General features: G+C 40.2%; 3 protein-coding genes across 3 annotated transcripts; 1 reads left to right on the top strand and 2 right to left on the bottom strand.

The window, feature by feature from the left end:
- Positions 1–28: 28 nt before the first annotated feature.
- Positions 29–3719, bottom strand: LOC144702362 (ACT domain-containing protein ACR3-like). Its single transcript, XM_078574376.1, has 8 exons — positions 3146–3719; positions 2961–3070; positions 2710–2755; positions 2501–2615; positions 2359–2426; positions 1572–2219; positions 1392–1496; positions 29–584 (listed from the first exon to the last, which is right to left on the bottom strand). Exons 2-8 carry the CDS (start codon positions 3044–3046, stop codon positions 210–212), a joined length of 1443 nt encoding a protein of 480 aa, XP_078430502.1. The 5' UTR covers positions 3047–3070; positions 3146–3719; the 3' UTR covers positions 29–209.
- A 3462-nt stretch (positions 3720–7181) lies between these two features.
- LOC144702364 (uncharacterized) lies at positions 7182–7608 on the bottom strand. Its single transcript, XM_078574379.1, has one exon. It carries the CDS (start codon positions 7543–7545, stop codon positions 7333–7335), a length of 213 nt encoding a protein of 70 aa, XP_078430505.1. The 5' UTR covers positions 7546–7608; the 3' UTR covers positions 7182–7332.
- Positions 7609–11636: 4028 nt separating this feature from the next.
- LOC144702557 (uncharacterized) lies at positions 11637–14658 on the top strand. The gene is made up of 8 exons (XM_078574605.1): positions 11637–11760; positions 11879–11958; positions 12425–12508; positions 12798–12910; positions 13398–13451; positions 13517–13601; positions 14301–14371; positions 14533–14658. The coding sequence occupies exons 1-8, from the start codon at positions 11637–11639 to the stop codon at positions 14561–14563; spliced, it is 642 nt and encodes a 213-aa protein (XP_078430731.1). The 3' UTR covers positions 14564–14658.
- The last annotated feature ends 877 nt before the right edge of the window (positions 14659–15535 follow it).

The following is a 15535-nucleotide window of genomic DNA, read 5'->3' as shown; positions in this document are numbered from 1 at the left end:
TAAATTAAATCTTTTTAGCGGGTCGAGGGAAAAGCAATGACTTCCTAGAGAAACATACAAGCAGAACACCAGAAAAGTGTTGAGAAACCCAAAGGGTAATCGCATATTATACAAATTTTGAATAGGCCGATGATGGGGAACACCGATTTCCCCCGTACCTGAGTTGACAAGTTTAATGAGAGAAGCTAGAATCTGCGTAAGAGCTGAGCTCAAATTTCGGACTTGATAGATCCAAAGTTGCTGGAGAGGCGTCCAATGCGAGACCATAGGAAACTACCAAGGGATCGCTTCCCAGCTTTTTCAGCTCCCCCGCTTGGGTTACAGGTCCTGATGATCGATCTATAAGGCGACGAGTCATCCATTTCAATAGCCACCTCTCCTCCTATCTCCTTTCTTAGAGACTCCATTGTTCTTGGCTCCACCATCACTCCGGACGCGTCCCTCACGCAGAAGGTCCCCACGGCGCTGTCGCCGAGCCTGCCGATCTCTGCTGTCAACATGGTCAAGCCATGCTCTCTGAACACCCTCGTCACCTCCGAGAGAAGCCCCGCCCTGTCCGGCGTTCGAACCTTCAGCGTCAACCCCTTTCAATCCACAGAGCTCGTTAGTTCAGAGACATAGGCAGAAGAAACGAGAACTATTTTCTGCAAAGGACTTAAAACAAGATGTGGAAGTTGTCAAGGATACTATTAACGATCTTAAGAGATAAGAAAGACAAGAACGAAAGTCATTATGTAAGCTACAGATCTTTATTATGTAAGCTACAGCCTGAGCAAAAGAACGAGATAACTCTCTTGAATCAAAACTATGAACTCCTTCAATACACAGAGCTTTTTATGTTAAGAAATAAGGATTTCATACACAATTTTTAAGAACCCAAAGAAACTCTTAACAATATTAATAGATAATAAAGATGAAAATGTTAATATTTCTCTCAACTACCCTCCTTTCAATCTGCAGAGCTCCTTAGTTCAGAAATGCAGCCAGAATAAACTTGATTACTCTCTGTAAATGATTCAGTATACAACTTGAAAGCCGCAAAAGAGACTGCTTACTTATGAGATAAGGAAGATAAATTTTAGTATTTATTAGATACAAGTCCTTGAGTCCGCAAGGTCTTTAGTTCAGAAATGGGGGAAAAAAAAGAAGGTAACTCGCTGTACAGGATTTTAGTAAACAATTTCGAAGCTGCCCAGGAGATCAATAACGAGAGTAGAAGATGAGAAAGATAAAAAATGAACGTTAATTTACCAGCCTAGGATCATGAACAATACAATCTAAACTTCGTTATCTTAGTCTCGTCTACTACTCTATTTTCCTCTTCTTGGATCTTCAAAATCTTTCTGAAATTCACGGAAAATCCAGATGAAAAACACAGGAAATATTCATACCTGCGAGACTCTTCGCTCCACGGCGGCCAATAGGCACCGGGCTACCTTCCTCCGCTCGGCCTCCGAGTCCAAAGGGCGGCCGTCCTTGCGACGGATGAAGTACTCCTGAGAAAATACATAACTTCTCGGTGTTTTTCTCCACGTAACGCGCGAGAATGTTTTGACCTAATGACTGCGTACCTGAATGGCTTGCGCTCCATGGGAGCCGACGGTGGCGTGGAAGACGACGTAGTCAAGGTCGGTGAGTGTACAAACCGTGTCAAAAAGAAGCTTCGGTCGGTCCCTGCTCCTTATCCCGACAACTGAGTAGCCCTTCTCCTCGCAGCTCTCAACGGACACTCTAACGGGCATTCCATCCTTCTCCGACTTGTCGCCCTCGTCTACTTCATCTTCGAGCTCGAAGTCTTGGTCCTCGTGCATGAGCTGGTGCAGCCGCCGCTCGACGTGGACCGGACCGGCGGCGTGGGCGGCGGGCCGTAGGCGGAGCCGCCACCGCTCGTCGGAGCCGTGACTGGCGGCGACGACGAGCTGGAGCTGGTGTTCGAGCGCGCCGACAGCAATGGCGGGGGAGTTTTCGCCGCGGAGGTAAAGAATGCAGGCGGCTCGGGAGTTATGTGTCCAGACTTGGCCGGAAATTACGTAAAATCCGTGCTTAGCTACCACGGCGGAGACCTCGGATAGAACTCCGTGCCGGTCGGCCACTGTCATTTCGAGGATCGCCAAACCCGACTGGTTATACGACGGCGATGAATCTCTCGCCTCCACCACCCTCCCTAGACAAGTCTTCACGGGCTCTATCTCTCCTCTTAGTCTTGTTGAGATCAGCGACTGTAAATTGCATCTACCGACAGTGAAACTCTCCGTAGAATGCAGATATTTTCAGCAGACGGATGACGGACAGAATGGGTCTTCCCTTGCTGTCATCAGTCATACGTCATCAATAAAGAAGAGAGAGTTCGGCTCGAACCTGTTTAAGATAGGTTATGAGGGAGTGATCGCTAATCTTGCGCCCGAACTGATCCGTAACATGGAAGACTGCAACGTCATATCATGATTTTGAGTGCGCGAAAGAGAGATAAAAAGCGAGAGAAAGACGTGGGGATGAGTACCATCCATGACCCAGCCGCCGTCGGAAGAGACGTAGGACTTGGAGATGACGAGATCGAGGTCGGAGAGCACCTGCACCATCTCCAGCAGTATCCCGTGCTTGTTGGCCCCATCAACCTTTAATCGAATGAGAGAATTCGAAGCTTAGAGGCAACGCGATTTTGCTTTCTTTTCCTTGTAAATGGCGTTGAGAGATATAGATCTCACGCACCTTCACGAGCGTCGTGTCGGCACACGTCTCATTGTCTACGGAGACGCTGCAAATGAAGGATCAAACATTAAACTGTAGGTTATACTATTCTTAAGAGATAGAGATAGAGATAGATATAGAGATCGATTAAGATGTAGATATAGATAAAGACGGAGATAGAGATAAATGTAGAGATCGATGAAGAGGCAGATGTAGAGAGAGATAGAGATAGAGATAGAGATAGAGATAGAGATAGAGATAGAGATAGAGACCTTGCGGGGTTGATTCTTTCGATGAGGGAATCGTAATCGGGATCGAAATAGGGGTAGTAACCTCTACCGCCCCAGCAATGCTCCATGTCGATCAACCGATCGGAGAACCCCTGCAACGGCGGTGGTTGACACAGGTGAAAGAGAGGCCTCGGCCGTAAATAGCACAAGAGAAAGAAAAGGGGTACCTTCCAGTGCGCCTATCTCTTTATTTCAATCTCCCACACGATACCCCGAAGCAAGATAGCCTCGAATTGCTGCTTGAGAATACGAAGATGAGAGAAATTTGAGAGAAGATGAAGAAAGGGCTTCGGTGGGATGTTCCTCCTTCGATCTTCTTGTTTTTCTTTCACGCCCGTCTTTTGGGGGGAAAATTATAAAGATCCCATAGTGAAAGCCGTTGATGAACTAACTCTCCCTCTTCCTCTCTCTATCTATGCCTCTCTTCTCTCCTGGTGAGACGCCGGGAGTCGAGAACGGAAGAGAAGTGAAAGCGAAATTGTCGATTCTGAGGTGTATAGTAACAACTTGAGTTTCTTGGAGTTTATACCAGGAGAGAGAGATGAACAGAGAGATCAAGCTGGCACCTTTGGGCGACCGTCAAGCCTTGGGACACGTGGCAAACGGTGATGATTTATCGGAACTTCTCTTCCACCCAGCGGCGGTCGGCCAGGGCACATCTATTGCCACCCATTCAGTCGACCGGCCCCGAAGAATTCGCGCTATCGTCAACAGGCTCTCCTTCCTGCGGCATGAGTTCTCAACAACTCGAGAAAAAAAAGATGAAATGATCTACGACGGACTTATTAGTCATCCCTCTATGCTTAGACGCAGTGATTTTCAAGTATTTCGACGTCATCATCCATTTCTTCTTCTTTTTTCTCGAGTTGTTGAGAAAAAAAAGAAGAAATGATCTACGACAGACTCATTATTCATCCCTATATTCTTAGACGCTGTGATTTTCAAGTATTTCGACGTCATCGTCCATTTTATATTTGCTTCCCGACTTGTCTTTGCTGAGGGATAGATTTCTCTAAGAGTTACGATGAGAAAGTTGACAAACCTGGCTGATCCATAAAATCCCAAGGCAATAAACCGATCCAAATCCGTCGTCAGGGATGTTGATAGTTGGATCAGAAGAAACTGGCGCGTGGCATTTAATAATGTACAGTTTTTAAATGCAGACTTTCAGTAGGGACGACTTTTCCGTGGGAAGCCCCTCCAAAGTTCATTTGTCCACACAGCAGATGAGAGGACAATAGGAATATATCTCTAAAGAGGAATGCATGGCCAGCCTAAGTAACTGACTTAAGTATTTATTTTGTATCCAAATATTAACGAATCTGACGGAAACAGTCAGAACAGTTCAATTAATTTGTTGAAACTAGCGTTTTTCCCCGACAACCCTTGTGAAGGATTAGACAGAGACGTACTGTTTTTCAGCTCTGTTGTTTGTTAGATCAACGTTGCCGCCAGTCCCCACCTTGCTAATAGATCATCAATCCGATAGACCGTAGACAGAGAAACATGGACAGACGAATGGATGAACAGATGTAACAATGGATAAACAGATGTAACAGAGATATCGATTAGTAGGTAGACATGGTTGTTCTGTTCTGTTCATTTAAAACGAACAGAAAATTCGCACAAACGAACCGCACAGGGGTGTGTTCGGTGTGCTGTTCTTCTTATGTGCGAAAGTTCGAACAAATGTTCGAACAAACGAACAAAATCCGCACAACCGAACAAAATTCGCACATCCGAACAAATTCACACAACCGAAAAAAATTCGCACAACCGAACAAATGCAAACAAACGAACAAATTTGAACAAACAAACAAGTTCGAACAAACTAGCAAATTCGAACAAATGAACAAATTTGAACAAAACGAACAAATTCGCACAAGCAAACAAAATTCGCACAGAAAGAACATAATTGTTTGGAAATTGCATAAAATGCTATAAATTGCAAAAAATGTTATGCATAAAGTATAATTTACTACGGATAATCTAATTTAGTATGACGTTATCTTAAATTACGAATTGCAAGTCATGAAACACCATAATCACTATACTATTTTCAGTATAAATATAACAGTCATTAAATCTAGTGATAATGGCATTTATGCCATTGTTGTAACTTAGATTTAAGAAAAAAATTTGGAATGATTTAACGAATTCATTTGGCAATTTAATCAGAGGAGGAGATTGTACTGAATTAATTTTGGTAATTCATTTCATTTCATTAGGTGACATAACTGAATTCATTCGTTCTAAAAGGGAAGGAATTAATTAATTTAATAGATTTTTGAGAATTAATTTCATTAAAATGACATGCATGAAACAGAGTGTACTTCCATGTTTTCTAGGACTTGGTTAGAGGGTAGAACGATTAGGTTTCAATAAAAATATATTTAGGTATTTCTACAATAATAATATAACTTTTGTTAAGTTCTCATACGGTAACAAATTCAAGATGCCGTTTTTTAAAACAAATGTTAGTGTTCCTAGTTTTGTCAGGAAAGGGAGATGGAGAGGGAGAGGGAGAGAGAGTGAAAGAGAGAAGAAGAGGGAGAGTGTGAGGGTGAGTAAGGGAGAGGAAGACAGAGGGAATGAGAGCGATGGTGAGAGTGTGGGACAGTGAATTGTAGAAGGAAAGGGACAGGGAGATAGAGAGATGAAGATAAAGGGGGGATTAAAGACAGAGAAAGGGAGATTTTGATAGATAGAAAGGGGGAATAAGAGATAGAGACAAAATCAAAGAATTAGAAGGAGAGAGAGAATTGGAGATAGAAAAATAGAAGCTCAGCGAATGATAGATAGGGAGAAAGAGATACTTAGGGAGAGAGAAAGATGGAGAAAACTGGAGACAAAGTTAGGAAATGAGAGAAAAGTAGAGAGGAGCAATAACTGTCTTCAAAATAAGTGGGTTACACCATGTCTATTTTGAAGAGTAAGACTCATTTTTTAAGGAAAATAACTGTCTCTAAAATTGAAGTCCCTCTGCAGACCCAAACCTTCAAAATTCCAGTCAGATTTCTGGATGGGTATTTTGAGCTGCAGAACTAGCTTTCCGCCTCCTGGCCGAGTATATCTTTCGACGATGGTTGAATCCTGAGAAGCGCCCTCAGGCCGATGACGAGACCTCCTGTTCTGCACATGTAAAAAAAGAGATCTCGATCTGCCCTCAGTCAGATTTCCCTGCGATCTGCCCTTCTCGTGACCGAGGTTTTCATCTTCGTAGAGCCACCGGAAGCGGAGATCTCGAGCCGCTGCTTTGCAATGGTAAGGACAGTATCCTCGGAGATTTCAACTCGACGCTGAACTCTTACCTTTTTCATTGCCCTTCTCCTGCGCAGTTGACAGGGAGGCGTACGTAGCTCACAAGGTGCACTCACGCGGTCAACATATATCTGCCTCTGTCCACCAACATATCTAATCAATTCATTCTTCTCCGCTTTGTTGAAACTAGATTCATAAAATCTAGTTTCATAATCGTTCCTACGTTAAACTCGCTCAGACGACGAAAGAAGATGATTTCCTATGTTGATGACGATTATGACGACTTTCTCGGATGAAGATGAACGTAAGGGGGAAAAAGAAAAAGGCAGAAATCTAACAAATGACTCACAGGAAAGGCAGAGGAAGTCGAATTTCCTAGAGAATAATCACCGCAGTTCCGAATTCCAAGCAAATGCATCGATTCAAAAAGCTAAAACGAGACATACAAGATAGATTTTTCCCGCAATCAAAAGGGCGAGGATACCTTAAAACGTCGGGAAGCTCCGTGATTGAGAGAGCAGAGAGCAGAGAGAGGCGAGACTAGAGAGTAGAGAGAACGAGAGAGAGACTCGAGAGAGCTTTCTACAGGCCATCGTCGAGTTAGAGGCGAATTAGAGGCGTGTCTACAGGCCGCCGTCGAGACTCGAGAGAGCTTGAGAGAACGAGAAAATGAGGTAGAATGGGGGAGGCAACGCGGGAAGCATTCCTTCTAAGTTCTAAGTTTGCTAATTTGTATAAAATACTTTATTAATAAATTCTCACAAATCGAACAAAGCGAACTGCACACGGGTGTGTGTGAAGTTCTGTTTGTTTCCAGATTTGTTCTGTTCGGAAATCCGAACAGAACGAACAATTCGCTCAAGTTCGCACCAAACGAACAGAACTACCATGTCTATTAGTAGGTAGATAGATAAACAGATCGATGTACAAATAGAGAGTCGATACCAGAAATAACTTCTGTCGATCCTTACTCTCTTATCAAGGGTTCACCCAAGGGGGCATACAAACAGATAGGCTGGGCAAGCAGAGATATCGATGATAGAGAGAATTACAGAGACTGGGTTTGAGTTGAACAAGGAGAAATTATGATAGGCTAGGCGGAGAAGGAGCGCTTGCCAGGACTGTCGGCAGCGCGCATGGTCTTCTCGATTAGTTTGCGGGCTCTTCGGCTGCGTATCTCAACCCGAACGCTAGAGGACTTCTCCATCTTAACGTATGGCTTCTTGCTCTTACTCCTCTTCAGCGTCTTCACTAGCTTTCTTTTGATGTTCTCCACCAAGCTCCCCAGCTGCTCCTGCACCGCCATATCTCACTTTCTCTCTGACTCTCTATGTTTTTTGTGTCAGACTATTCACAAGGGAGAAGAAGAGTGGGAGGAAACTACGGTTGCACCCCGCTGTTCGAGTGGGAACCCATTGACTTTTGCCACTACCAGCTAATTTTCCATTGGAAAGTAGTGTGAGCGAAGAAGGATAGGGATACGCTGTAGCTCCTTTACCATAAAATTCTCCGAGAGTTCAGACCTAGCCCCACAGCCAGAGCACCTTTCTTCTACAGTTTTTCTCATAAAATTGACAGCCACCTGCCGCTTGCTATTCATATTGCCCAACAGAATAATCTGTTTCGTCTTGGACACCTTATGCAAATAAGCATAATTTAGACATTTTCGTAACATTTAATCTGCGACACGTAATTTTATTACTTTTTATGCAGCCTTCCCTTTTATTTTATTTTTGTTTTTATTTCATTTGACCAACCCAGATCCACACGATTCGGTAGTTTTGGATCAATTGGAGCACAAATAACTTAGATTGTCATGAATTCAATATAAATTAGGTCCATGTAGTTTCCCAACGTCATTACATGATTCCGAATGTTGAATAAGCACATGTTTATTTCATTTTGACTGACCGCCTTACACTCTCTCACACCATATCCTTCTCAATTGAATCTCCAATATATAATTATTATTACAAGTAGTAGTATTATTTTGATGATCATAATAATAATTATTATTAGTAGATGTATTTTTATAATAATATAAGTATCAAGACCAGGTAAGATATTCCAACCAAGCCAAATTTTGAGAAAAACACAGAAAATTCTACATATTAATTCAGCTATACAGGTCCGTCTACATGAAGACTAGAATGTTACCATGCATTAATTGAACTTCAAAACTGTAGAATTTGGGATGAATTTGAGAACCAAAAAGCCATAAAATATTCCTGAATTTTAAGTCAACGATGGATGAAACACGCTTTCTCAAAGGGCTGCCAAAAATAAATTTGTTAAATTGAATTAGCATTTTGATATTGAAACCATTTTTTATACTAGATCAAGTTAAGGAATGTGTATTCTATATGAAAATTAAAAACAAGGACCAAAAAAAGTTATTTACATTCACTCAATGAATTAATATTTTTCATTAAAAAATAAAAAGTGTGATTCTGTGTGTTTGTTAAAAATGTTTGCAGTTTTATAAATTATTGTTCCTGAATCACAAGTTATCATCTTCCCTAAATTAAATAATTTCTTTTTCATTATAAATCAGTTAAGCTCTGACTTAGATGATTACATTATTCTTTTGAGAAACGCCCACAATATGAGAATAAATAGGTCCACTCCTATGAATTGAAGTTATACTTGTGAATGGTCAAAGCCTATTCAAGCACCTAATGATTTTTAAATGATATCCTAGGTAAACAGTTGAGTATATTTCTCTACAATCGAAGTAAATACTTTTCATGTAACATCGCCCAAGAACAGTCTTCTCTTCCAAATTTTCAAGTAATAAAACGTTGAAAAAAACCTACATGACAACAATACTATTCATAGGTCATGGATTAGATTAAACCTCCATTAACTGGGAGTATTAGGAAAGAAATAATGGCAGTTTGTGGAAGGAAATCTTATATTGGAATAAATAAATAAATAATTGATCATTTATTACTCTGGTTTTTTGTAAATTTGTTCCCTTTTATTTTCAGTTACTTTAAAATTTTCTATATTTTAAATGTATTATTTGTTCAAATTTCACTTCCTATTTTTATATCATTACAGTGCTTACGTTTGGGGAGTCAAAAAGATGCATTAAATGGTCGCGAACTTAATAGAGTTAGTTATAGTGATCCTGCTACTGTGTTAGAGCAAGAGGTGTAGCTGAAAACTTGACCTTTTGGTTGAGCTAAATTGATCAATCAATAATTAATCTATATTTTGGAATGTCAATCAAGTAGGTTTTGGGCAGTTGTCATTTGCACACATACAACTAGAAATCTTCCGATACAAGAAACTTATATATTATAGTAGGCATATAGAATTCAAACAATTAGGGGTCGTAACACATGGATGATTGTTAAATTCAACTCATTTGTTCCTTGATAAATTTCACTACTAGAGAATTCACTTAACTCAATATTTTCCACTCTTTAGTTCACTTATTCTGTAGATATTGATATAATTTTTTGTTATGATTTTCACCATTTAAATTTGACTTGATAATATTCTCACATTAGTTTCTCAGCTGCAACGTAAAAGAATATTATAAATAAATTTCAACGCTTGCATCTTTCAATAGATTAGATATACAATCGAATTATATTTTCACAATTCCCAAAAATAATTATTTCCATATTATTATTATAATACTTGAAAATTATAAATCAATCATATTCAGTTAAATATAATATGTTTGGTACACTAAGTTATAGTTTGAATTGCCATCTCTCAATTTCCTCAAATCAATATATAAACCCCAATGGTGTACTCCTTTATTTCCCTTTTCTTTTCTTATTTTCTCATTTTCTCTTTTTTCTTTAAATGTATCTACAATAATTAAGTATTTTAGTTCTTGCTTATCTCAACATTATTCCATCTCACCTTTTCATTTTACTTCAACTATCTCAAAATCCTTGACCTAAGACTCTAAAGATGTCTTGTGGATAGATCGTTACATTTTCATTGTGATGTGTATGTCCCTAATAAGTGTGTGAATTGTCTAAGCTTGTATGTAGAAATAAATTTATGAAGATGTTTGAGTGGTGAAGATGAGATCATCCACTGTATGTAATATGAGACAAACTCAAATGAAGATGGTTCAATAAAATAACTGACAAAGGTGGTATAAATATACGAGGAAGGGATCTCAGATGATTACCTGATAGGGTTCTAGGATAATCTGATGAAAAACATAGAATGATTCGCACTATAAGACTTAAAAGATAGTAGTTTGATTCACTCAAACTACTATGTTAATGGTCCTTACATTTAAGATGCTAATGACCTCTTGGGGAAAGATAGTAGTTTTGATATGTAGGTAATAGTTGATGACAAACAAGTTCCATGAAAGGGTTGATAAATTCATTTTTCATTTTGGAGAATGCATTGTAGCTTTGCATATATTGAGTTGGCAACTCGATCTGTCAATTGGGTTGAAATAATTCATGATTAATTAAAATATTATATATATAATTAATTATCTAGGTTAGCTAATAAATGGTAGTTTTGCTAACAAAGTCTATCCATAAAGGAGTGCATAAGCCTAGAGGGCCTGACACATAAGGTTCATTGGAAATTTATTTTATACTTTAACTATAAGGGTTTTATGAAAAAAAGCATTAACTATCAAAGAATCCAAAGAATCCAAACTTATATCATTGATAGTTAACTATCATTAACTATCAAAGATATACACCCATGAAAGTTTCTCCTAGGGTGTCCTCCTCCTTTACCCTTGAGCATGCCCTCTCCTCCTAATGCGACTGGAATGGTGAAAAGATCCACTCTGATTTTTTTTGGCCTTTAGTGAGAAGATGATGAAGAGATCCAGCATGTTGATGAGCACGTAGATACGTCTAGAAGTTGGACATTTGAATGGCTTGAGATGGTTAATTCAAGTAACCATAAATGCAGTGGATTTGAGCATTCCCTCTCCTCCTCGTGTGATTGGAATGGTGAAAAGGTCCACTCTGATTTGTGTTGGCCTTTAGTGAGAAGATGATGAAGAGATCCAGCATGTTGATGAGTGCGTAGATAAGACTAGAAGTCAGACATTTGAATGGCTAATTCAAGTAACCATAAATGCAGTGGATTTGACTTCACTCAAGGTGATATGACCATTAGATGATTTTTGTTGCAAGTTTTTTAAGTTTTGACTGGATGGGATTTAAAGTTGTCAAAGTTTATATATATATAAAGGTTAAAGACTGTAAATAGAAAACTAAGGGCATGCAAATCCCAAAGATATCTGCCAATGAATCTTACAACCATAATGGAACATTACTCCTTTAATTAGCCGACCCTCGGCACAAGAAATTTCAACAGAGTCCGAAGGTTGATGCCAAGGTTAGTTTGTCCTGTTCCGTAACACCATCAGTCATCTAAACTTACCCTGGGATGGAAAACAGAACAAAAGGCTACCTTCCTGCAATTTCGTCCCGTCCCATCGAAAACGGACCGAATCTGCAGACCATGAGACGATTAATAACTGAACTGTGCTTCCGCCCCGTTCCGTCCGTCCGTTCTTCCGTCCCGTTTCGTCCTCCGTCGTCGGTCCGCCAAATCCTACCAACCGGATCCAGGCCGGGCAGTGGCCCGTTTCTTCAGGCCCATTTAGAACTGACGCCTCACACAAAAAGAGTTTGTTAATACTCGTAGAGAAAATTTTACATTCCGATTTCTTCTTGCGACGAAGAACGACCTGCATTTTAATCTCGAGGTTGGTAGTCATCAGTACGAAGATCTTAATTTCTGATTTGTTTTTGTGATGTCTAGTTGGATTCGTGATAGCTCCAGATTTCTCAATAGTTCTGTTCGATTAATTTTTGTTGCATGAAGAATCCTACAATGTTCCGTATCTGCGTAATTTTTTGAATACTTGTTCTTAAGTTCTCTCTCGATTCAGAACCAACATAATCCGAAGAATCCTTCTGTAGTCAGAATCAGCATCCATTTCCTGAGCTCTTTGTTGTCATGAAATATTAATATTATTAACTGTTTTCACGTTATTTCTCGATGGGAAAACGAACCAGAAGAAGCCCTCTTCATTGCCGCTTCTTACGCTTAGTTGTTCCGACCAAATTTTGCGTATGCCCCCAGTTTTCACGATATTGAAACCTTAAATTTTATGAAAATCGCAAGAAAATTTGAGAAAGTACAGGAGTCTAATCTTAGTTGTTGCTTAGGCTCTTGCACGGCAGGTAAAAGAGAGAGACGATGTTTCGCAGGAGAGGATTTCTGTCTTTACCAATGGTGGTGGGTGCCGTCGTGTGAGTTCCATCCCCATTGTTCATTCGGCTTTCATCATACTGCTTCGAGTGTCGTTTTTTTAGGGTTTCTATTGGTTTCGTAGCTCCATTGAAGAGATTATTCGGGCTTAGTCGTCTATAAACCTATTCATTTTAGCGTTTTTTCATAAGTCGGATATTGAAAATTACACAAGAAATTCGAAGCTCCAAATCGAAAGAAATAACTTATGACAGATCTTCTTTAAAAAACCAAAATTCTGGCTGATCTTCTTCTTCAAAAAAACTCCGGACTAATCTTGTTTATCTGTAGGATTGGCGTGGTTTCTGGAAAGGCCATATTTGGGCCTCCTCTCGAAGAATACTGGGCAAAAAGACTCCAAGAAGAGGGAGCGAAAGAGGATGGCTCCAGCAAAGCTTGATGTGGTCAGAAAACGTGTTAGATAATTCATTGGTGTTCTGCATCTGTTTTATAATCGAATTTATAACATTGGATTTTGATGTTTTGGTTTTTCTTGGAATATTCTTTTCTCTGTTCTTGTATTACAGTTTACCAATTTAGTGAAATGCTTGGCTCGGCCTCTTAGGAGGGCAATACTTCAGTTCCCTCAGAAGTATCTTGATTATAATATAATATCAAGGTCCTGTGGCAGCACAGTGAAGAAAACATCCAAACTCCTCACATTCTCACACAACATACTGCCGATTACTAACTTTTTTTTGGTATGCTGAATTCTTAGTTATATCGTCATAATTCTTTTCTAGTTTTTGGAACTGGAACTCAAGAGAAAGGTAGGTCCCTGCTCTTCAGGAATCTGATTACTATGGTCTTGCTTCATCATGAGCCTTGACTTTTATAAACTTGAATTAAATAATAACTTGCTAAAGGGATAGTGTGATGACATATCTTCAGCCCTGATGCTTTAACTCTCCATAAGCCAGAGATAGCTGTGGCAGAAAACAGTTGGTGAGTCTCATGGAATTTAAATATCTTCATTCTTTTCATTTTCTAAGTTATATTATTGTTTCTAGGATTTTTAATATGCAAGGAGAGAGCTCAGATTATCATCTTCGTGGTCCTCCACCATCACTTTCACACCAAGCAATTTATGCGGAAGTAAGAATTTTGTAAAATCCTGTGCCCTGCATTTTATTTCCTGAACGTCAGAATTTTTTGCGCGCATTAAGAATTCTGAAATGAATATTTTTCTATCCAAGACGGAAGCCACATATCTCTCCTGGTCGGGCTTCTTGTAGACCTTCACTAAATGGGTTTAGACAATCTTTATGACCGTCTTCCTCTCCCGTCAAACTGCTGGGAGCCGTCTGATACGACCCCGACATATCTAAGTCTCTTTCAATTTAGCCCGATAGGGGCATTTAGGGCATTTGGAGCTTTTGTTATCCCTTTAAATAGAGCAGCCCTCCCTTTAGGAGGGCAGTATCCCAGAAATATGTTTGGCTCCCTCGGGCGATGTCCACTGGACCCCTCACGTGGGCGATGTCCACTCCCCCACCCCCCCCCCTGCTGTAGTCCATCCCGGCACGCCGATGTCCATCCCGGCACCTTCTCCATCCCTTCTCGTCTTCTCACCGATACGAACCAGCAGGTTCGTATCACCGTCCCACCAAAAACCTTATTATCCCGGGGTTCCCTTCCCTCAACGCCTTTCCCCCCTCCTCTGAGCCACTTAGGCCCACATGTGCCCTGCCTTTGGCACATGAGGGGTCTCTTAAGTAGGGTATCCACAGTCTTGTATCAGCTTTCAGCTCGTTTTTACTTTCTATTTGGCTTCTCACGGGTTTTTCTTTCTAGATTGAAGAAATCGGGTGGGAGAACTTGCTCTATCTTGAAGAAGACCTCTCTGCTGTCAGCTTTAGAGTTCGGTAATGATCATCTACAAATTGGTGTTATAACTTCCCTGTTGGAAATCAAGAAAAGAAATACGCTAGATTCCCATTGCATCAAGTCAGAATACGTCTATTTTCTGAATGTCTTGTTTTATTTTGTGCCTTTATTAGTTAATGTGTATTTTTTTTGTTTGCAGACATACCCTTGTGAGACATGCACTAGAATAATGGGTCAGATCCAGACGCCATGCATGGGATCTGATATCTAAATTGTGTAACTGGAAAAGATTTTCCCCCAATGAAATAACTTGTATTTTCTTAAACTATGTCTTCTTCCTTGTGCTCTCTACAATGGTAATCTAGCTTCAAGAAATAGCAGTTGTGGGTCACAGAAGGGAGGAGAGTCTTGGCTTCCAAGAAAATCTGATAGGCTATCAGAGCTTAGGTGCAATTGTTCTGACACTCCACTCTCAAACCTGTAAAACATATGAGAATTACCAAGAATCCATTATCCTTCTTCTTCTTTTATTTTTTCTTATCTAATAACTCTGGCCTCCAAGGAATGGTTAAGCTAGAGTCCACATTGCATGGATAATCTGATAGGGTATCTCATACGGCCCTCCCTGAAACCTACTCAAGGAGACAGAAGATGAGAGCCAGAAGCATGACAATTGTGGCACTTCAGGACACACTTGAGATGGGAGCTTAGACCAATAAAGAAATACTATAAATAAGTGGGCAATCATCAAGAGGAGGGGAGATTTGGTTATTGATTTGTCAGGGGCTGGAGTGCAGAAATCCTACCATCCAGATGAGCATCACTAATTCAGCTGTGTGGAGTTCCTACACTGTTTCAATCCTCCATTATCCTCTTTTTCTCTCTCAAGTCCTGTTGCTTCTCTGGAACAATTTTTTGTTGAATTCTCACTTTTGGTTCCCCAACTTCGTATTCTCGTCAAGATCAATCGGGTCTCAGATCAGTATCATTCTGCAGGACTGATACCATCCCAGACCTTGTGAGGGGGTATTTTGATCATTTGGTAACTTGAGTGCCTTCCCTTCAAATGGAGCAGCCCTCCCTTTAGGGAGCAATAAACATGTCAGATTTTTTTTTTACTTACTGTTTTCTTTTTTAGTTCTCCCACATTTTCACCTCTCAGATATTCCTTGTCCTCCTGATAGAAGCACCAGACTTCTATC

Source organism: Wolffia australiana, chromosome 4 (assembly GCF_029677425.1).
Source record: "Wolffia australiana isolate 7733 chromosome 4, ASM2967742v1".
NCBI lineage: Eukaryota > Viridiplantae > Streptophyta > Magnoliopsida > Alismatales > Araceae > Wolffia > Wolffia australiana.
The sequence above is the reverse complement of the archived record's forward strand: the minus strand, read 5'-3'. Positions and strand labels throughout refer to the sequence as shown.

What these genes read in the sequence shown, in the direction of transcription:
- LOC144702364 (XM_078574379.1), bottom strand. Translation starts at nt 7,545, where the DNA reads ATGGCGGTGCAGGAGCAGCTGGGGAGCTTGGTGGAGAACATCAAAAGA.
- LOC144702362 (XM_078574376.1), bottom strand. Translation starts at nt 3,046, where the DNA reads ATGGAGCATTGCTGGGGCGGTAGAGGTTACTACCCCTATTTCGATCCC. An exon ending in GAAAGAATCAACCCCGCAAG is followed by an intron (nt 2,756 to 2,960) that starts GTCTCTATCTCT and finishes CTTCATTTGCAG; the next exon opens with CGTCTCCGTAGACAATGAGA. An exon ending in TCATAACCTATCTTAAACAG is followed by an intron (nt 2,220 to 2,358) that starts GTTCGAGCCGAA and finishes TGCAATTTACAG; the next exon opens with TCGCTGATCTCAACAAGACT.
- LOC144702557 (XM_078574605.1), top strand. Translation starts at nt 11,637, where the DNA reads ATGGAAAACAGAACAAAAGGCTACCTTCCTGCAATTTCGTCCCGTCCC. An exon ending in ACCTGCATTTTAATCTCGAG is followed by an intron (nt 11,959 to 12,424) that starts GTTGGTAGTCAT and finishes GTTGTTGCTTAG; the next exon opens with GCTCTTGCACGGCAGGTAAA. An exon ending in ACCAAGCAATTTATGCGGAA is followed by an intron (nt 13,602 to 14,300) that starts GTAAGAATTTTG and finishes TTTTCTTTCTAG; the next exon opens with ATTGAAGAAATCGGGTGGGA.